The sequence below is a fragment of the Panicum hallii genome, chromosome 7 (assembly GCF_002211085.1).
Source record: "Panicum hallii strain FIL2 chromosome 7, PHallii_v3.1, whole genome shotgun sequence".
Lineage (NCBI taxonomy): Eukaryota > Viridiplantae > Streptophyta > Magnoliopsida > Poales > Poaceae > Panicum > Panicum hallii.
This window is the reverse complement of record NC_038048.1, coordinates 43,835,301-43,857,856: the sequence shown is the minus strand read 5'-3', so window position 1 is coordinate 43,857,856 and position 22,556 is coordinate 43,835,301. Positions and strand designations below refer to the sequence as shown.

At 45.6% G+C, this 22,556-nt stretch overlaps 2 protein-coding genes and 1 pseudogene across 4 annotated transcripts; 2 read left to right on the top strand and 1 right to left on the bottom strand.

Moving 5' to 3' along the window:
• The first annotated feature begins 3,637 nt into the window (after positions 1 to 3,637).
• LOC112899291 (serine/threonine-protein kinase STY13-like) lies at positions 3,638 to 7,291 on the top strand. Of its 2 annotated transcripts, XM_025967700.1 has the most exons (3): positions 3,638 to 3,820; positions 4,298 to 5,286; positions 6,622 to 6,961. In XM_025967700.1, exons 2-3 carry the CDS (start codon positions 4,373 to 4,375, stop codon positions 6,959 to 6,961), a joined length of 1,254 nt encoding a protein of 417 aa, XP_025823485.1. In that variant the 5' UTR covers positions 3,638 to 3,820; positions 4,298 to 4,372. The 2 variants fall into 2 exon arrangements, with proteins under 2 accessions (XP_025823485.1, XP_025823486.1); XM_025967701.1 differs by lacking the exon at positions 3,638 to 3,820 and having other exon boundaries at positions 4,373 to 5,286; positions 6,622 to 7,291.
• A 179-nt stretch (positions 7,292 to 7,470) lies between these two features.
• On the bottom strand, positions 7,471 to 11,386 carry LOC112899290 (annotated as a pseudogene).
• A 3,931-nt stretch (positions 11,387 to 15,317) lies between these two features.
• Positions 15,318 to 18,203, top strand: LOC112901507 (probable nucleoredoxin 3). 2 transcript variants are annotated; one of them, XM_025970436.1, is made up of 4 exons: positions 15,318 to 15,873; positions 16,371 to 16,797; positions 17,053 to 17,129; positions 17,486 to 18,203. In XM_025970436.1, exons 1-4 carry the CDS (start codon positions 15,790 to 15,792, stop codon positions 18,065 to 18,067), a joined length of 1,170 nt encoding a protein of 389 aa, XP_025826221.1. In that variant the 5' UTR covers positions 15,318 to 15,789; the 3' UTR covers positions 18,068 to 18,203. The 2 variants fall into 2 exon arrangements, with proteins under 2 accessions (XP_025826221.1, XP_025826222.1); XM_025970437.1 differs by lacking the exon at positions 17,053 to 17,129 and having other exon boundaries at positions 15,332 to 15,873; positions 16,371 to 16,862.
• Positions 18,204 to 22,556: the final 4,353 nt, after the last annotated feature.

Below are 22,556 nucleotides of genomic sequence, written 5' to 3'. Positions count from 1 at the left end.
AGTACGATAAGTGCTCAATTTCCGAAGTCATCCATGGACGGTCCTTAACCAACTCGAGCGGACTATGCCTCCGAGACTCCTTTCTCTAGGCCCTACCTGCCGCTCGAATCATGACATAACTATCCAACCAACCTCTTTTTCCAAACTTCCGACAATCAACGAATAAGCATGAATATACTAAAAGTAGTGTAGTGAGTAAGGTGATCCTTATTCCGATGCTTATTGCAAACTAAAATTCAATTCTAAGCATGACTAAGCATTTGCTAGATCATTTAGTTGTTAACTACGCGTGACAAGGACGTGAAAGTAAAAGCAAGGAAGATCATAACATATAATTAGGATCTACAATGCAATAGATAAACATATAGCATATACATATATATATACACCCCATTGAGATGACTAAATCGAATCAAGTTAAAATGGGTCAAGGGATCATGCTTAGCTGCTTGACTTGATTTTCTTCTTATTCCACAACAAACTCGGCTCCCGGCTCGGTCTCAACGGTCTCGGTGGGCTCAATGGGTGCGTCCTCCGGCGTCTCGGTCACTATAATGTATGAATGAGATGTATGCATTAGGGTGATGCCAATGATATGAAAATGAGATGACATGCAATGACATGGCAATGGAAGAAAAAATGTCACTCCAATCACGGAAGCAAAACGATCATGGCACAACAAGCTTAACTACTAATTTTAATTCTAGGGCCAAGGGCGAAATTTGCTTAACAAGGCATTTAACAAGCATAAATCATGATTTAAATTGTGCACATAGGGAAATCTCAAAATAAACTCATGAGAGTTGAAAATGCAGAAAAAACATCTTTGTGGAATTACTTATGTTATTTATAATTTTCAGCTGCTAGACTCAAGTTAAACCTTAAAAGGTACACAAAACATCTTTACAAATTCTTAAAGAATTACTGGAGATAGAGGACATGATAACAGAAGTAACAGAAGTGGTTTTATCATTTTATCATTTTTCAATCAAAAGTTACATATTAAACAAACTTGCAGGAAGAATTTAGGTAAACACATTAAAACTCTAGCAAACAGCCTGCAAATACTTGCACAATCTGCATCATCAACTAGTATTTTTAGTGAGGATTCTAACAAATTTTGATTTAGCATTTTTGGAGCATCACAAAATAAGTTAAGCATTTAACTCGGTTTAGAAAGGATAAAATTTAACTAAATGTACAGAACTTTAACATGCTCAAACTTAATTTCTCTAAATATTTCTATCACAGAGGAGACAAACAAAATGAGTTTCATCATTTTTGGAGATCTACAAAAATTTCTATGCATTTTACAAGTTGACAGCATAAACAACTAAAAGAAAAAGGGGCGGCAAGCGCTAGATCCACCCGGATCTAGCGCCCCTGGGCACCGACAGGCGGGCCCAGGCGGCTAGCGCACGCCCCAGGCGGAGTCAAGGCCAGCCGTGGCCTTGACTCGCCATGCACGCCGCGCGGCACGCGCGCGAACGCGCGCACGCACGACGCGACGCCACCGCGGGCCACGTGCGGTGAGGCAGCGGGAGCGCGAGAGGGGGCGGGGACGCGCGCGCACCGGCAGCGCGACACAACAAGGGTGCTCGCCGGCGGCACGGGCGAGCGGGGCGGGGTGGTGAGCGGCGGCGCGGCAGAGCACGGCGGCGGCGGAGGGAAGAGAGTGTCGGGGAGAAGCTGCGGGCGGAGGGGGAGGCGGCGAGCGGCCAGAATCGAACGAGGAGGGGAAGGAGGTGGTGTGGGCGCGGGCAATCGGGGCGAGGGTCACCGACGGCGGTGGATGGCGGCTGCTGGCAGACGGGCGGAAGGTGAAGCGGCGGTGGGGAGGCGTTAGGGCTCGGGGAGGAGAAGAAACGGCGCGTTTGAACGGGGAGAGAGAAGGGAGGGCGGCGGGTGCGCGGGATAAGCCTCGCCCAGGGCCGCTGGCCAACCGGCGGGCACCGAAACGACGCCCGCCGCGCGGCCGGCCAACGGGCGGGCGCGGAGGCGCGGGGAAGACGGAGGGGGTGGCTGACACGCAGGCCCGGGCGCGCGGGGAGAGCTGGAGCAGCTGGTAGGTGGGGCCGGGTGGAGGGAAAATACCCGAAAATAAAGGCCCAAATTCAAAAATCTAAAATTGGTACTTCCTGGGCTCCAAAATTCACCAAATTTTTACCGAAGCAAGATCACACTACCAAGAACATAATGCAACAACAGACACTCAAAAATCCATTAAGTATTGCCCACAATAATTCATCCAAAATTGCAGTTTTCTAAATTTTCAAGAATTTTATGGCTCGGAAAAGACATCTAAAAATTGAATATAAATATCTAAAATTCACCATTTGAAATCTAGTATTTGAATAAAATCTTTGGGGCACAGTTACATAGAAAAATTTAAACTTGCTTCACAACTTTCACTTAAACCACACAAGAAAATGGATGATCACTAGGTAATTAAATGCACATGATGCCCGTTGATGCTTGGATGATGCTCACGATGATGTTGTTTAAATTTTTAACCTCGTGATTTAATTTTTGGGTCATGACAGTGACAGCTATTTTTTCCAATTCTTCTAAAACAATATTATTGTGTTTGAAAATTTCCCGTTGTTGATCACCAGGTGAAAGTAATAAGCCTAGCTGCTTTCAGGCCTAAAAGAATGGCCCATAACGACGGGCCCCCCAAGCTGGACATACGATGGGCCTTGGCCCGTACAACAGTGATCAGACCATACCGAAAACAATCTCCCACGTGATGAGTACCGACGACCGTGGTGGTGCTGTGTTTCTTTTGCCTACGAGTAAGTTGAGTAACAAGTTATCGGGTGATTTTTCTTTTTATTTCTCACTCACTTTCTTGACCAACCAAAAACAGACACGTCAAGTGAGAGAGAAGAAAAACATAACTGAGTGAAGTGGCCAATTCTTCGAACCAAATAAGCTATTGCATTGAATGGATAAAAAACACTGGATGGAATTGGCATTGAACCTCATCGCACCGAATGGATGAAAAGATGATTGGTAACAGATGAGATAGGCAAGGCCAACCCACCGGCAGTGGCAGTGTGGCGTGCGCCTGCGCCAAGGCCCGGCGGCCGGCTGGCCGGTGACGTGCAGAGACGCGCGCGCCCACCGATCGTACCACGGATTTGGCACCTTGTTAACGAAAAAGCCCCTCCAACCCCCGCCCGATCAATCATTCGTGCCATCGAGATTATTTAATATCCATTCGCCTGCTGCCGAAATTAATGGAGCACGCTGCTGCGCCTGTGCGCGCGTTCCCTCTTTAATTACCGACACCAATGGCCTCCACTCGCGTCACGTCACGTGGGCGTCTGCTGTTGCCTGTTACCGGGGGGGGGCGGTTTTGCGATTTTGGCCCTCCTTACGGTACGGAATCACGGATCAGCCCCCGGATTATATAAACTATGACGGTACGGATCCGCGGAGAAAGCGGAGAAGAAAATATCGTAAAGGCCCTCGGCTGATGAGAGAATATCTGAACCGACACTGGCGCGAGCAGTTAACCAGCTCACCCCCCTGCTAACACACCGCACTTACCAAGAGAGAGAAAGTGAGAGGCGACTCCACTCGTCTCGTCTCTCTCTCTCCCCTCACCCTCCCGAGGCCCTCTCTCTCTCCTCCCCCCCCCCCCCCCCCCCTCCTTTCCTCTGGTCTCTGGTCATCGCCCTCGTCTCCCCGCTCTGACTCCGTCCCCAGCCGCAGCCGCCGCCCGCGCCGCGGCCCCCAGCTGCCGCCTCCGCCTCCGCGCCGCCGCGCCGCTCCGATCGGCCCCCGAATCGCCCCAAACCGTGAGCTGCGCGAGGTGGGGTTTCCTGCGGGTTCGTTTGAGCTTGATTTAGTTGCTGGAGGTGGTTTGAGCTTGGGATTTGGTCTGGGCTGGGTTCTCCTGGGGGTGCTAGTTTGCTTCCCGGTGTTTGATTTGGTTTTTAGGTTCTCGGGCGACGAAAGATGCCCTGGTTTTGCGCGTTTTGTTTTTCTCCTTTGTTTCTATGGGGTCGGGGGCTTGTCGGCTTGATGATTCGTTGTAAAGCCTGCAGCTTTAGTCAGGCGTGGCATGGTTTTCTTGGGGATTGGGGATGCATAATGCATTTTTACTCAAATTCGTTGGCTTCTGAGCATTTCAGGAGGTGTAGTTCCCATTTGGGATAGGTTCGGTGGCTGCTCCCCTTGTTTTAATCCTTTCTTGAATGTTCACATGTTCTTAACTTGTACAGTACCCTAGTTACAGCTGCTTGATGTACCTAATAGTTCTTATTTCTGATGTATTCTTGCTGTGCAGGCGGCCACTGTTCCTACAACATATCAGGGACGACAGGTGGACTTCTGAAAAGGGAGAACCTTAGATTGTTGCACGATGGTCGAAGGTCCCAATTTCGCTGGCATGATTGGTGGTATTGGTGGTCATGACAATGGTGGGAATTTTTGCGACATGGCATACTACCGGAAGCTTGGTGAGGGCTCAAACATGTCCATCGACAGTCTTAACAGCATGCAGACCAGCACACATGGTGGCTCCATTGCAATGTCTGTTGACAACAGTAGTGTAGGGTCATGTGACTCCCATACTAGGATGCTCAATCATCCGGGCCTGAAGGGACCTGTTGTAGGCAATTACTCAGTCGGCGGGCACAGTATTTTCCGCCATGGACGGGTGTCTCATGCCTTGAGTGATGATGCGCTAGCACAAGCGTTGATGGACCCAAGGTACCCAACTGAGACACTCAAGGATTATGAGGAGTGGACAATTGATTTGGCTAAGCTCCACATGGGAATGCCCTTTGCACAGGGTGCCTTTGGAAAGCTCTACAGGGGTACCTACAATGGTGAGGATGTTGCCATTAAGCTTTTGGAGAGGCCAGAGGCTGATCCAGAGAGAGCTGGGTTAATGGAGCAGCAGTTTGTGCAAGAAGTTATGATGCTTGCAACCCTGAGGCACCAGAATATAGTTAAATTTATTGGAGCATGCAGGAAGCCAGTGGTTTGGTGCATTGTGACGGAGTATGCAAAGGGTGGATCAGTTAGGCAGTTTCTGACAAAGAGGCAGAATAGGTCAGTTCCACTAAAACTGGCAGTGAAGCAAGCATTAGATGTTGCAAGGGGGATGGCCTATGTTCATGGTCTTGGGTTCATTCATAGGGATCTAAAATCAGACAACCTCTTGATTGCTGGTGATAAATCTATTAAGATAGCAGACTTTGGAGTAGCTCGGATTGAAGTCAAAACCGAGGGGATGACACCTGAAACAGGAACCTACCGTTGGATGGCACCGTAAGTTGACCTACTGATGCCATTTAAGATAGCTGATTTCTGTTTCATTTTTAGACATTATAAAAGTCGCACAATTGCATATTTTGATACTGGACATTATATCATAATGGGTTGGTCATAGTGTCATACGATGCTATCCAGGAATTAACTTCATTGACATCTTCGCTGAATATTTTAGGTTTTATTTACTTGTTTAAGGGTGCATAGGCAAAATGGCAAGGAATGCAAGTAGGTTTTTGTGTCTGGATATTTGATAGAAGCTTTGATCCCAGATTAGGTGTTGTTTTACTGCATTGTTATCTCCATATGTAATAACTTAGAATGCATACTTAAAACTAAATTTGCATCTTCTCTTTCATCTGGAATAATGTTTAGTTCTTCAGACTTGAAATATCAGAGTGACCATTTTCTCCAAAAAGAAAGGAAAAGAGATGCTCTCCAAAAATTTTCATCATGCATGTCACTTGGACATACCGATATGGGAACCCTTCTTTTACAAAACTAATGTTTATTGTTTCCTGGTACTTCTTTTCTCTTTAGATTTGTTGTTCCAAACTGTAACCTTATCTTTGGAGCTATCAACATATTTTTCAATGGTTTGGCAGGATTATCTAACCATCTGGGCCTGCACTACCATAATTTGTATTTGGTTTATTTTCATGGGCAAGCAACGGTGTTAGAAATTTTCAATTGGGTGTGCACTGATGTAAAGAGCTGTGGGTTGTGGTCAAGCGGTATTGTTCCAAGTATTTAGAATTGAGAATTATATGAAGTGCTCTACCTATATGCCGTTTTGTTGAAGTATGCCAAACACAGTATGTGCGGTACACAACACAACAGGAAACATTGCTATATGCATATACTGAAACATTTCAGCTACCATTTCTGGCATGTAGGGAAATGATCAAATGGAAACTACTTCATTTGTCATGCCTGGCGTGTGAATTTGCTGTATCCTTTGTGATGATAGCATGTTGGCCTACATTGTTTAGAGACAAACATTTCAAACCCAATTCAAAACAGTGGTTTTTCATATATAGAGAGTTGAACCCAACTAGTATTCCGAACGTGATCCTCAAGTTAGCACTGGTCTGGATCTCACAGTAGTTTGAGAAAAGATTACCTTTTGAACCAATGTTTTGAAACATGTATTGTGTATTATTGCTCATGTCTTTCTGTTCCTTACTTGTAATGGTGGCCCATTGTGATGTTAATGGCAGGCTTACATGCCCAGCTGCTTATGGTTATCTTTTTGTGCTGTTTAAATCTAAAGTCATTCTGGCATATACATTAAAAATGGCAAGGATTCTTGACACCTTAATTTTCATCTTGCAGAGAGATGATTCAGCACAGGCCATACGACCAGAAAGTTGATGTCTATAGCTTTGGCATTGTGCTGTGGGAGCTTATAACTGGCATGCTCCCTTTCGCTAACATGACAGCAGTACAAGCCGCTTTTGCTGTGGTGAACAAGGGCGTCCGCCCAGCCGTACCCCAGGACTGCCTGCCCACCCTTGGCGAGATCATGACCAGGTGCTGGGATCCAAACCCTGATGTCCGTCCCCCGTTCACTGAAGTTGTCCGGATGCTGGAGCATGCTGAGATGGAGATACTGAGCACCGTCCGCAAGGCCCGATTTCGGTGTTGCATCTCCCAACCGATGACTACCGACTGAATCCGACAAAAGGAGAGTTGAAAAGCTCTGTGGAAGCATAATTGAGTGTATTTATCATATGTCAAGACTTTGCTCAGCTGAAGTAGAAAGCCCACCTGAGTGTATGGCTGTGTGTGTATACTCAGGTGTAAGCCTGTTGTCTCCCAAATATTCCTCTCTCCTTAGAATATACCTAGTTTGTGTTTTCAGACTCTTGAGATGTTTTAGGGCTAGCCTATGCCCTGTTGTCAAAACACCATGCAGGGTTCCTATTCTTGTAACGGCCTTGTGTCCCTGTTGCTTTGTTCATGTGTTATAACCCTCCTGCTGAAATATGCTTATGTGCACAAACATGTGTTGCTTCAGAGTATATATAGCATATATAATTTCCTGGTAATGGCTCTGTTCCAGTGGCAACAGTTCTGATAGTAACTGCCTTCAGCTAATCTGCAGACTCTGATCAGAGCTTAAAGCAATTTCACGTATTTGGTACTGAGATATAGTTGTTGATGGAATAAGCAATGTGCCACTGAAATAAAATACATCATAAACAATACTGACTGAGGTGACCACTGACCAGGTTGCTCGGGAGATGCAATGAAATGGCTAATAGAGTAGTAGTGATTCAACTGCAAGCTATACAAAAGCTAATATATATACGCTGCTCACCCTCATGGCTAAGTCACTGGGTACGGAATCTTGAGGGGGCTTAGTGAAAGTCAGTCAGAGAAGAAAACAGATGAGGTGCAGGAAAATAGGAAGAGCTTAGTAGCTTAGGAAGCTACGAAAATAGATTATAGCCTGCCTAACCGGAGGTGAAACAGAGCCTTCAACTCTAGCCTATCATGCTGTACAAACTAGGCAGCAACTCCCATTTTCGGCTACTCCTTTGCCCATCTCGCCTCCACGACATATCATCATATATATAATCCCGCTGCTCCTCAGAATTAATAATGAAAGGTGAACGAAAATTCAACCACTTTCCTTCAAAAGGTTGCCAGATTCTGCCGTTTTTGGCATGGCTTCTTCAGTCTTCACAGGAGCAGCGGATGCCTTCTCAGCAGATAGGGTATCTTCAATCTTCAGACTGATTTCTTTGTCCTTGTTCCTTCTAGCTGGACAGCCTGTGCAAAGGTGTCTGAGATTTGAGTTACGATGCCTACCGCTACACTGGCCTCCACTAGCTTCTGGGTCTTGGCATCAGCACACTGTACCTTCAGCTGCTGCCTATTATCCAGCATAGCCTTCTCTTGTTGCTCATAGAAGTCGAAATCCTCAAGGATGGTCGTCTTGGCGTCATGGTTCTTGAAGATGGCCAACATTTGGACACCTAGCTCTAGTTTTACCTGCAAGATACCAAGAGAACCCATCAACACAAGAATTTAACTCTAAGATCAGGGATCATGTCATTAGTTGTACCTCCTGGGTGTCCCTGCTGTTTGTCACACGCTTGTCCTCATTGTTCTCCAGGATGATGTGCCGAACAATGTTGTTTGGGACATCCTTAACAATGTGCCATTTCACAGGGAACTGGCCACTCCATCTGTCATTCTGCCAGTAATCGACGTTCTTGTCAAAGTCGACAGGTCCAATCATCTCAGCTACACCGCAGAACTGACCACTGCCATTAACCTGCAAAGAAATAATTCTGTAACCTGGTACTCGTAGGCCTAAAAAAATTGTTCTGTTTTGTCAGCAAAAGATAAAAGAGAAACTAACAGTGAAGGGAATGATCATACCGAGAAAAACAAGAAAATAGGACAATACTCTTCTTTGTCTTTTGCCTCACGATAAGCAGTATTTAGCTTTCTGTTCCCGCTGGCAGTGCTGGCCCAAACATTATACTTTATGCTTTTGTGAACGTGATCTTCAGTATAGGACTTTATTACAAAGAATTTGGCATCCTTGTACTCAGTGACGAAATCAGGGTGGTTGTACTTATCAGGATCAACTATTAACAGTGCCTTTTTATTTTTATCCACAGCTGAAGAGCTCTCCACTTCCTTCTTTGTTTTGGTGGCTCTTGGGCCACGGCTTTGCTCGTACAGAAAGTCAAGAGAGCCCTTCTCATGCCTGAAGCCTTTGTTGAAGGTGCCAGATCTGCCACTAGCACTGCAACATGCTATACTGCCTCCATATTTACCACCTTGTTCTAATGCAGTGTATGATCCAGAGTTATACATGGAACCCTGGTGCTGCAAGAATGCATGCTATCAGTTTTAAAACAACACAACTGGCACGGTAGGTGCAGTAAAAGAAAAAAACAAAAAATTGTCTTTTAAAATCAATGTAGTTATAGAACCAACCACGGACCATACCACTAACATAATCAATGAAGAACATGCTAAAATACAATTGTATAACTGCATACCATTTCAGAATTTAGGGGTACGTTTCCTTGCCCAAAAAATTCAGGAATACCACTAGGATGCATCGGAACTGCAACAACTTCACAAAATCAGTACAAAAATGGCATGTGTACACTATAGTAAAATATAAGCAACACCGAAAATAAATCTAAATTCATATATATTATGAGGAGCCACATATATATTAAGAAGATGAAATCATACCTCCATCAAAAGAACCAAAAGGCTGATGGAAGCCAGGAGTTGATGAGTAGTAAAGCTCATCAGGAAGGTAGTACTGGTGCAAAGGATCAAACTGTGATATTCCAGTAGCGGAACTTGAATATCCCATGCTTGCAGAAGCAGGTGGCTGGTAGTAAGGACTTGACAAGGGGTAGAGCAACGAGAAATATGACTGGTTGTCTCCAAAGGTTGACAGAGGGGAATAAGCTCCGTATGTCACCTGTGAATTGTTTGCATATTGAGGAGAAATATTAGTAATCAGTTTTGCTGTAAAATCACTTCAATCATGATCAAGAAAAATTAAGAAGCAGGAAAAGATCAACGGTCCAATACTTACAAGGTATGCAGCATCAAGATCCTCCGCACTCACAACATATGGATATTCTTCCCATTGACCCAAATGGTTTAAATATCCTGTAGAAGAAAGCAAAAGGCTTAGATCAAGTAAATCTGGAAAAAAAATCACGGCCCTAAAAAGCTAGAAAATCACGAAACTACAATATGCTGCCTTATTAAAAAACAAATAAAAAAAGAAAATTTGAACTAACTACGTTTTTTTCTGCCCTTCCATAAGGCCAAGATAGAGCTAATAGCTAAAGGCAGAACTTTTTCCAAAGAAAAGTGAGTTGTGGTGAGATTTTAAACTATGCTATGCACCACCAATGCATGCTTTATGTGGTGCAACAATGTACCGGTAGGTGTAAGCATCAACATAGAGAAATAAAAATACAGTCTAACCTCCAGAAAAGAGTGCTTGTGGCTGAGAGGCATACACATGGGGCTGGTAGCCGAACTGTTGTTCTCCACCTTTACCCATAAGGCTAGACTCCTCTTGGGCACTTTTTGGTGATTCTAAGGAGCTTGCACCTTGCACCACAGTAGTAGATATTTTTTTATCTTTGCTCAAAACAAGCTGATAGAACAGCAATATTACTGTTAGTAATTCTTCATGTTCAGCAAAAAAGAGGAAAACAACGAACAAGCATTACTGCCATAACCTGATCTTTGGCATCCACACTCGTGGAAGGATTTTTCTCAACTACAATCTGTGATTCCGATAGCACCATAACATCTATTCAAAAGGAACAATCATATGTGAGTTCAGCAAAGCAGCATAACTTAAAACAAGTTCTGATCATACTGAATAAACGGCTGCTTTAACTAGTTAAAACAAGCGGCTCTGATCATACTGAATAAATATATGTATACCGTTCCAGATTCTGTGTGTTAAATTTACATAAATTTCATGTGATCGGGACATCGGCAACAAGCTCTCATTATACACTATACAGCAAACAAATGCTATTTCTTCAGGGGAGACTGAAGAGCAATGAATAGGGATACATCATGAAGCGCTATAAACGGCAGAAGTTCTGCAACTACATTTGCTCAAACTAAAATGCCCTAAAAAGCAATTGGAGCACATAACAAACTGACCATGGGCGAAGTTAGCATCGGGCAGTTGAACCCCTGAAAAATTTTGGAACAATAAACTGCAATTAGCACTCCACCAAGCAAATAAGCCGCAACGAACCGAAGGGAATCGAGCATCCATCCAACAAAGTAACGTTTGGAGTTAAGGGATCACAGCAAAGAGAAGGTTCTGCAGATGACAAGCTACTAGCAAGGGCTTCCGTACCAGCAGAAGAAGTCAATCCAAGCCTAGGTGGATTCCCAGTTGCCCACTCCACTCCTGCGGCGGAAGACGACGACGGGGACCAACGAGAGAAGGAAGACAGGACTAAAGCGCAGTTGCGGTGGAGACGGGCTCGGCGCGGAGGGCGGTGGCGTGGTGGAGGCTGAAGAGGGGCCTGCACAAGAGTGGAGGAGGACACGAGGGTGACGAGTTGTGACTTGTGAGGGCTGAGTAGTGCATCGCCTCACTCTCGCCCCGCCGCGTCAGCTCTCGCCCCCACTCTCACCCTACTCCTCCAATGCAGAGGCTATAGTGTTAGCTCTCACTTCTCTTTCGTCCACGTCAGCTTTTCTTTTCCAGATTTAATTATTTCACTCTATTTTGTTCGCGTACGCAAAATAATTTAATAAACTAATTTTATTCAACTAAAAAAATTACCGATTACATCATAATTAAAAAAGGAAATTACATCGCAATTAAAAATAGCAAAATACATAATAACTAAAAGAAAATTCTAATCCTTCTCCGAATCCTCGTCTAGTCCAAACTCTTTTTCCACCATCTTGATAGCCTTGAAATGAGTGCGTTTTTCTGCTTCGTCCATATCCGCGGTTGATCGGGACTTCATTATGTTCCATTGCTCGAATAGTTTAGCCTTCACTAACCCACCCCACGTGTTCTTCATTGCAAATACTTTACTTCCTACCGCACTGCTTGATGAGGATTCCTTCCCCTTAGCCTTCTCCTTCGGCTTAGCCACATTGGCCCTATCACGGCCTATTGGACGAGTCTCATTGTCCTGCTCGGTATCTTCTGTTCCGCCGGAGCTGTACTCACCCGAAACTCCGAGGCGGGTTCTCTTGCTACTCACATCGGATCCACTGTCAGGACCATGTTTCGCAGCCCACTTGGGTTCGTGGCGAACAGCTCTCCACCAATGATGGTGCTTGAATGCTGTCGTCACTTTCGGGTCCTTCTCGTACCTCGCCATTGCCCCCTCCATGACCATTGCATCGTCTGCTCCACTCTGACGTACTCTTTCTTCTTGGATGTAGTATCCATTAAACAGGGCCACCTCGCGGTTGCACACGGTCCAATGATCCTTCAGTTGCTTTGCGGTGCGATGATGGGACGGCTCCACGGTAGAGTTGAAGGTCTTCGCTATTTGACCCTAAAAACTCGAACCGGTCTGGTTGTTGCCGGTGATAGAGTCATTCAAGTGAAAAACCCAAGCATGTACCTAGCCCAAATATATTGTTAGTTATATAAAAAAACACGATATTTAAATACATTAACACTAATTAAATTACCAGTTTTTCCTCGTCCGCAATCGTCCAGTCAAGTCTCTTTGGACGCTTTGGTTCGATCGTTCCCGCTCCTTCGTTTTGAGACTCAACGGAGACGGAGCTTGGAACCATGGGTGCCGCGTGCGGAGGTGGTGGGTATAGACCATATGGAGGTGGAGCGTACGAAGGTGGTGGGTACGGACCTTCAGTCCCGCTACTTGTGCGTGGAGGTGGAGCATACGGAGGGGGAGCATATGGAGGTATTGGGTATGAGTACGGACCGTACGGATAATGATATGGCGGTGGAGGTGCCCCCGGAGCCGGAGGTGCAGCAGGGGGGAATAATGCCCGGGGTTGCGGCGAAGAATTGACATCGGAACGGCGATGCATCGGAGAAGGGTCATCTTGGGGAGATGATTGTGACCCGTCGGACTGCAAGAGATTGGTGAAGGTATAAAAATCTGGAGACCAACCGGTCATGGTGGAAGAGATTTCGGATTGTAGAGGAGAGAAATGAGCTCAAATGGGGTGTGGAAGGAGTGAAAACCGGGTGGGGTATTTATAGGGGCTGGAGATGAAATTTGAAATGTTTTGCAATTTTTTTTGAATTTTTTGGAGTTCAAACGGTCAAATAACGGCTAGTTCAACGGATAGTCCGCATGGACCAATCAAAACGCGCCACGTCACGTCCTCTCGCCCGGGGCCCGCCGCGCCAACGCACCGCCTGCCTCTCGCCCGCCTACCGCCCCGCCGCGCCTGCCAACGTGGGCGAGAGCGCCCGCTCTCGCCCGGCGGTAGCACTACCGCCTTCTCTCTCCCTCTCGCCTGTCTCTCGCCCGTCTCTCGCCTGGGCTGGGGCGATAGGGGGGCGGTATCGTCCCCCATTGGCACCAGCCTGAGTGGTAGGCTGGTAGCTGCAGTACTGAACTTTTTTAGAAGAAGCGGGTATAATACAGGGTTAATTGGATGCGTGCTATTATAATTATTTGAGTTCAGAACTCTGCCATTACTATTTATCTATACTATTATTATTTTCTTTCTACCGTGCTCATGCCACGCCTGTGACGACCATAAGCCTAGCAGACCGGTGTATTTTCGTATGTTTTCTTTTAAAAATATGTGAATATATGTGAGTAAAATTGAACCATCCCATGAACATTGTTGAAAAAAACTAGAATTTTTCATTTGGATTTTTTTTCAATGATGATTTTGTATGAGACTTCTCTGTGTTGCGGTGGTCGGACATGTTCATTTCTGTGGGTTGTATACTTGCATTGGCAAAAGAAGAAAAGAAGCTGCATTTTGGTGGCAAAGCGAGCAAGCGCTTTGCAAATAGGGACAAGGATCTCATGACCCCATGTGAAAACCATCGGAGCGAGGTCGACATCGAGTTGCAAAAAGATTGCGAGTACTTGGTGATGGTCATCCCCTCCCCTTGCTTGCTCGGCCCTATCCCCCGATGCATGATCGGTCGGTCGCTCTCATCCCCCCTTTGCCAAACCATCTTGACGCAGTCACAACGACGACGTGACGATGTGGACCTCATTCTTGGGAAGGAAGTTTGGACGAAGCTGAAAAAGCGAGGCGGCTCCGCACGTGCACGTCGCCCAGTGTGGAAGCTGTGTGAAGGCTGCCGGCCGAGTCAGAGCAGCGACCGTGCGCGTACACGCGGTTTCCTCGCGACGTAGAGAACACGTCCAGGCCGCGCCTGCAGCGTCTGGTTGATTCGAGGCGAAGGCAACGCGGACGCAGGCAGAATGATAGAGGGAGGCCTTGTGCTTTTCGCAAACGGCCCAACGACCCCGCGAGTCGTCGTCCTGTCTGTCGAGTGTCGAGAGACCTGTGCGCGGTTGCGAGGATGCTTCTCGGCTCCCGAGTCCCGACAAGGAAACTGGGCGTCGCCTCTCCGGGGTCCTTGGGATCACGCGATTGGCCGGGCGCCGCTGCTTTTCTACTCTCTATCCGTCACGTTAAAGAAAATCTTATCATTTAGAAGTATTAAATAAAGTTTAATTATAAAATTTTTTGCACAGATGGATGCTAATTCGCGAGACAAATTTAATGAGCCTAATTAATCCATAATTTGTCACAGTGATGCTACAGTAATCATCCGCTAATCATGATCTAATATATCTCATTAGATTCGTCTCGCGAATTAGCCCTGGGGTTCTGCAATTAGTTTTATAATTAGATTTTATTTAATACTTCTAAATGATAAGATTCTCTTTGATGTGACGGTCTAAACTTTAGATCCTAGGAAATAAACACACCCTTGGGCGGAGAACTGAGCAGCTCGGGGGCTCGTAAATTTCGTTGCGGGGACGGCGCGCGGCGCGGAGGCGCCGGCCGGCGTCCAGCGTCGCGGGGCCGTGCGGAACCGGCACGCGGCGCGGCGGAGCACGGCGGCGGCAGCAGTTGCCACGGCACGCGGAGTCTGGCCGCTCGCGCAAGTGGGGGTAGGCGCCATCGGCGTGGCTTGCGGGGTGCGGCGGCAGCGACTGGCGCGTGCGCTTCCGCTCCGCGGCCGCGCTGGTGGGCGCCGCGTCGCCGCCTGATCGCTTCCGGTGCGGCGCCTGCGCCCGGTGGCCTCTGCTACTGCGCGCGGACGGGCGAGTTGGTGGACGGAGGATTGCTGGCCTCTGCCGCCATTGGGCTACTAGACGCCTGGCGGCCAACTGGGCTTCTGTATCAGGACCATCATTATTGGGCCGAAAGGACACGCAGCAGCCCAGTAGTAGTACGCCGCTTCTCTGGTTCAACGAAGATAGGCGAGCAGGTGCCAGTTCTTGGACAACCGTTTGAACGACAGACATCCAAGATCAGCAGAGTTCAGAAACTGCATTGCATTTACAGAGCGTATCCAGATTACAATTTGCAATACTATAAACAGGAGGGTACTCTCTCTACGGGAGAACATTTGACAGCAACTGCGGCAAAGGCGAATTGCACGGGCCGGAGCAAGCAGCAGCTTGCCGTCCACATCATCAGGATCCATGCCGATTGGAGGATGAGCACACCATTCTGCTTTGCTTGCCGTCCCATGCGCACTCGCTCAGCTTTGGTGCCCGGCTGCCCGTCGCCTTTCTTTATCCTTATCCGACCGACCTCGCTGTTTTTCACCACGGCTGCGGCACCCTCCGCTGGGATATTGGAAAGCACATATATATGGCTAGAATATTACTCAACCAATTGCGCACACAACATGCCAAAGATGCCATTCCTAGGAACGGCCATCCTTAAAACCTGAAGCATCGGTGTTTACGACGAGACCATAAGACAAACCAAACGTTCTTCCTTGTTTCCTTGTTATTGCCACACACGACATAAGGAAGAGGGATGGAAGAAGAGGAAGAGGCGAAGAAACATGTGAAAATGTTGCAGCTGCCTGGTGTTGAATCTCTTCTATCCAATGGAGGAAAGGTGAGAGGAATTATAGGATTTGCTATAGAACTCTGATCTTCAATTTTTTTTTCTGGTTTTGTCCCAATGTCCTAAATGAAGTTTGTTTTCTATTATAGTTCTCTCATGGAAATAAAGTGCAGGCTTTTCAGTTTATTCTGCATAACTAGTTCCTATGCAAGTTTATGGTTGTACTGTTCTGAAACATGTCGGTATGCATGCAAGCTTTTACCATAGTAAACAAACATCAATTTTATAGCTGTTCTCCAGGAGAAAGTCATTGTGGTCATTACTTCCTCATCATGTATAAAAGGAAGTATTTGCTGAGGTTAAATTGCAAACATACGTACCTGCATGATTCTTCCAAAATAATACCACTCACTGTTTCATTTTGAAACTAAATTATAGTCTAACCATGCGTTAAAATTCTGCTGTGCTTGTTCTCGAAAAGAAAAATAATTCTTCTTTAGCCAAGTATGTCCGACTGAAGGAATTTGATATCTTTCATGAAAAAGCAGGAAGTACCTCTGTCCTCCATTGAAGGGAAGATGGCCTGCCTCTTCTTCTCAGCTCACTGGTGCAGGCCATGTAGGAACTTCACCCCAAAGCTAGTCCAAATCTACACAATGCTCCGGAACACTGGAAAGAATATCGAAATAATCTTCATATCACTTGACCATGACGAGACCAGCTTCTTGAATCACTTCAAAAGCATGCCATGGCTCGCTTTGCCATTCAACACTAGCCTAAGGAGAAAGTTGTGCAGCCATTTCGGCATTGAGCATATCCCCGCATTGATTCCTTTGTCAGAAACACCATCTGGTGGATTGGGATTCGAAGATGATGTAGTGAAGCTGGTTGAGGAGTATGGAGTAGATGCATACCCTTTCAGTGCAAAGAGGAGAGGGGAGCTGGAAGCCATGGATGATGCCAGGAGACAAGGAGGTAAGCTTCAGGAGCTTCTTGGCTGCAAGGACAGAGACTATGTCATAAGTGCAGATGGCATAAAGGTGAACAAAAAACTCATCAACTGCCTATGTTAATCAGTAATATGTTTGATACTGCATTTAAAAAAAAAAGTGAAACAACCAGCGCATGATTCAGGTGAGAAAACGGTCTAGATACATACATGAGAAAAAAAAAAGATACAGGCTTATGTCAGTAGGCATATCCATGACAGGTAATAACACAATTTTGCAGATAATAGAAAGGCACTACAGCAAGGAGAGCGTGATCTTATGCATCAGGATCTTACTAATTTTGTTGTGCAAGAGAAGGTACCAAATTAATTGGAAATGGAAGATAAATAGATACCGTAAATCTATGCTTATCTTATAGTTCCTGCCATATAAAGCATAAAACACACTAGTGATGAAAAATAAGTGTAGCTTCTTAATACTGTATAAGCAAACTAAATGGGTTAAAATGTAGCAACCACCGGGGTAAATTTTCAGATAATTTTCTTGTAGAACATCATTAACCAACAACACTTCCAAAGTAATGTGCACTTGTTGATAATAGTGATGCCATATTAAGTGTCTCATACATTAGGCTTACATCCATTTCTACTTTGCATTATTCACTCTAATCATTTATTCAAATTTCAACCTCCAATGACAATGTTTTTTTTCAGATTTCTATAGCTGACCTTACTGGGAAGACTATCGGCCTGTACTTTGGGGCACACTGGTGCCCACCTTGCCGCGCCTTCACGAAACAGCTGATGGAGGTGTACAATGAGCTGAAGATATTGAGACCTGGAAGTTTTGAGGTTATCTTCATTTCCATAGACCGCAGCAAAGAGGAATTCCAAGCAAGCCTAAGTGCAATGCCTTGGCTTGCCATTCCCTATTCTGACACTGCCACACAAGAGCTAACAAGAGTCTTCGCTATCAAGGGCATCCCAGCACTCCTGATACTTGGTTTGGATGGTAAAGTTCTAAAAACAGATGGCAGAACAGCAATTTCAGCTTATGGTGCAACAGCATTCCCATTCACGGAATCTAGAGTTTCTGAGGTGGATGAAGCGCTCAGGAAGGAAGGAGACAAGCTGCCTCGCCAAGTGAACGATCCACGACACAGTCATGAGCTTGAATTGGACATGGCCAAGGCCTACATCTGTGATGAATGCCTGCAGAAGGGGAGGCATTGGGTGTTCTCTTGTAAGCAGTGTAACTTTGATCTTCACCCCTCCTGTGTGGAAGAAAGTAATTAACGAAGACAGCATCTAAGATATGTGTACAGCAAAACTACGCAGTTTTAGCATCAATGTGGTCTAACGAAATGCTCCTAATATCATGCTATAAACTTGGACTCCATGAAAGCAATGGATAAGAGTCCTATGTGCTGAATGCAAGAACTGCTTGGTAAAAGGAAATAATTAATTAATTCTAATGATTCGAACAACATCATGTTTACATGCTGATTTTGTAAGAACATTGTTATATTCGCATCAAAGCAAGGAGTACTTGGTCCATACCCCTATGGAACATCTCATATAGGCATTAAGGCATGCAGCTATTTCGCCGAACATATGGCGTGCAGCCATTGACATTAAGACAGACGCACCTTTGTTTCCAGGAATCAGTAATATAGGTGCGGTGTTCTAATGGCGCTGCATGATGGGCTCCAAGCCGACCAAGCGGCAGCGGGATCATAGGAAAAACGGCGGCTTCAAATTTGAAGAATGCAAAGAAAGGAGCGTATCATGATAGCAGAAATCGCCTAACGATTAACACTTATCTGACCAAACGTGGCAATATTTGGAAGCTTCGTGAGAACTCTGTGCTAATAGGAATTACCTTTCCTGACTCCAAGTAGCTGTTGGACAGATCTGACGGAGGAGAAATCGAGGTGCGGACTGTACAGTGAATACTCAGGGGGACAGGGTAAAAAGAGGGCGAAGAATTTAGATCACATGGATAATTTCCTCGTCACTCAATTCTCATGGCAGATGCGCCCGTGCACTTTTTACAAAGGCCCTTACATGAAACAGTCTTTAATTCTCGATATTAACCAGGTCGTTTTCTTTTTCTTAATAGCGACTCGATGTTAACCTCGGTCAGAGCCAAAGGTTGAAACACTACAAAACTGAAAATAATAGCTCGTTGATTTGCTTGCCCTTCTACTTAGTTACAAATCACTTGTGCCCTACACATTCTGTTTTTTGTTCGCCGGTGAAAAGCTAAGACAACGATGAACTGCAATGAGAATGCGACAAACCTCCAAGCAAAACATAAACGGTGCATTTTATTAGCACTTTAAGTTAGCTGTAAAAATTATATAAAATTTATCAAGTGATTGGTTTGTAACAAGTTAGATGCAATTAGTTAACTTGAAAGAAGAATCCAAATATACGTCAACAAAACCACAAAATTTTATTTACACCGGGTACTAAAGTTGTTGATTTTGAAAAGAATAAGTCCACTTAACAATTATATTAGCCTTACTTTTACAAGAAAGTATAATTATTGTAAATTCAAATGACCCTAGAAACATTGTAAGATAATTTTAGCTTGCCCAAAACAACAATGAATAGAGGAACATTCATGCAGATAGAAAATCAACATGCTCCTCACATTCCCACTCTCGATATGCAAAATTACGAACCATGAATTATAGGTCGTTTTCTACAAGTCACCACTTTTACAAAAATTGCATATCTAGAACTAGTGGAGTGATATGATGCGCAAGTACGGTGAGCAGACGAGTATCGTTCATAGATTCATAGAGATTGTGATCGGTAGGTCGCATAAGAGTCTACCCAAGGTTACAGGGTTACAGGGCTTACATAGGGGCTGTTTGGAGTGCCGCCTAACCCGCCACGGCGCGCCACACTTTTTCCGCCACAGGTGTGGCGGCCGTTTTGAGCGCCACAAGTTAGGCACGCTGTGGCGGGTTAGGCGCCACTCCAAACAGCCCCATAGATTTGGATATTTGGTAGTCTAAATAGATCCGTTAGGCAGACTGCAGGTGTGCAAATGGCTTGGAAAATATAAATAAGACTCGTCTCCAGTTGTGCAGGTTGCACATCGCCCCGGTTAGCCAAGTTTTAGCCCAGCTTAGCTACAACAGTGTGACCCAGAAAGCAATACAACCATCCAAATAAAATCTTACGCGGGCCAAGACAATATACGCAGCCAATCAAATAAACCCATGAAATACTATAAGCTTGGCTTAGGCTAGTTCTGGATAACTCCTGGCCAGGCCAGAAATAGGCCAAGTAACCAATCGCACACAGGCTGAGGGAAAGATTATTTATTGGATACTAGAAAATATTGCCTAACAAATTTTTATTTTTGTTATCTTTTAAATAAGTGTATGGATTATCTTTTACATAGAAAAGTTTGTCTACAGATATATTGAAAAAATACAGAAATTTCCGAATTTATTTTCCGTAGCGAAAGAAGTACTTTAATTTATCCTCGAATCCGATTACACTGACAACTCAACCCTCGTACCGTCTCTATATTTGCATACCGCACCTTGCGCTCGTAATTGTTTTCACTCGGGCTTCCCGTGTTGTCTAAAGATGGCAACGGGTACGAAATATCCGCGTACCCGTGGATACCAAACCCGGTGTGCGCGGATACGGGTCTGGATCTGTGCCCGCGGGCACGGGCGCGGGTACAACTCTAAACCCAACGGATATTTTCTAACGGATTTGAAAAATTGATACCCGAACCCGCAAACCCGCCAGACTCGGTGACACGTGGGCCTGAGTACCCTTATATATATACACACGATTTTAGGGTTTCCAGCCGCCAGCCCGCCACGGCCCATGGCACCACCCCACCACCCGGCCACCTCACCCAGCGACCCAAGCCGCAAGCGCCGTGCCGCCGTCCGCCGCCGTCGCCCATCCGCCGGCCGTCCCCGCCGCCGCCGTCGCCCACCCCTGTCGCCGCCGCCATCGCCCATCGCCACCGCCGTCCGTCGCCCATCCGCTGCCCATCCCCGCCGCCACCGGCCATCCCCAACTTCGACACCGGTGAGCAGATCCCACCCTCCACCGCTCGCCCTCTCCTCTGTCTCCGCTGATCTCCTCATACCCGAGGGCCCGAGGTCTGAAATCGTCAGACTCAGGGATGATCTCTGCATGCATCGGCATCCGGCACCGGGAGCCTCGCCGTGGTTGGTTCGACTCTGTTTATATGCTCGTCAGATCTAGGTAATCAGCTGTGCAAGCAAAATCGCAAATTTCTCTCGCCATCATCAGGTTGCCCAACACGAGTGCGCGACCGCCGAGGCTCATCGACGTGATCTGCAGACCTGCATCTTCTCTGAAGACTGCAGTCTATCCTGATTCCTAGCACGACCAGCAGCAGTAGCTTGCTCTACTAGCAATGATTCTACCGGCTCCAGATCCTTTGCGATGCCATTTGGTATCTTTGGATCGGGGATAATTTTTTTGTTTAACTTTGTTGTGGACAGGTTGTCAGCGGATTCGGGATTCTAAGTTGTACAAAGTAAAACTATATTAAGATTGATCAAATTTATGCCAAACTATATTCAGATTGATCAAATTTATATAGAAGAGCATTAACATCTGTAATATAAAAAAGCAAAATATGGAATATATTTCATAACAGATCAGGCTACATAGATGCCTCCTTCAAATCAGGCGTTTTGTTTATGTTAATGTGTGATGTATCATGTATTCATCATGTACGAGACTAGTTCATTTATTTGCTCAGATTTATTTATTTTCTTAAATAAATGGTGTTTATTTGCTGTTGAAATGTAATGTGTGCTTGATTTTCTAAAGCTTGCGGGTATACGGGTGTGCCCGTGGGTATGCGGATATCCGCGGATAGCGGTTACGGACGTCATTTCGTGCCCGTGGCGGGTTGCGGGCGCGGGTGCAGGTACGGATTTTAGCACGCGGGTACGGATTTATAAAGTTAGTATCCGCGCGGATTTTACCCGTTGCCATCTATACTCGTCAGATCTAGGTAATCAGCTGTGCAAGCAAAATCGCAAATTTCTCTCGCCATCATCAGGTTGCCCAACACGAGTGCGTGACCGCCGAGGCTCATCGACGTGATCTGCAGACCTGCATCTTCTCTGAAGACTGCAGTCTATCCTGATTCCTGGCACGGCTAGCAGCAGTAGCTTGCTCTACTAGCAATGATTATACCGGCTCCAGATCCTTTGCGATGCCATTCGGTATCTTTGGATCGGGGACAATTTTTTTGTTTAACTTTGCTGTGGACAGGTTGTCAGCGGATTCGGGATTCTAAGTTGTACAAAGTAAAACTATATTAAGATTGATCAAATTTATGCCAAACTATATTCAGATTGATCAAATTTATATAGAAGAGCATTAACATCTGTAACATAAAAAAGCAAAATATGGAATATATTTCATAACAGATCAGGCTATATAGATGCCTCCTTCAAATCAGGCGTTTTGTTTATGTTAATGTGTGATGTATCATGTATTCATTATGTATGAGACTAGTTCATTTATTTGCTCAGATTTATTTATTTTCTTAAATAAATGGTGTTTATTTGCTGTTGAAATGTAACGTGTGCTTGATTTCCTAAAGATTGCGGGTATACGGGTGTGTCCGCGGGTATACGGATATCCGCGGATAGCGGTTATGGGCGTCATTTCGTGCCCGTGGCGGGTTGCGGGTGCGGGTATGGATTTATAAAGTTAGTATCCCGCATTTTACCCGTTGCCATCTACAGGGTATAGT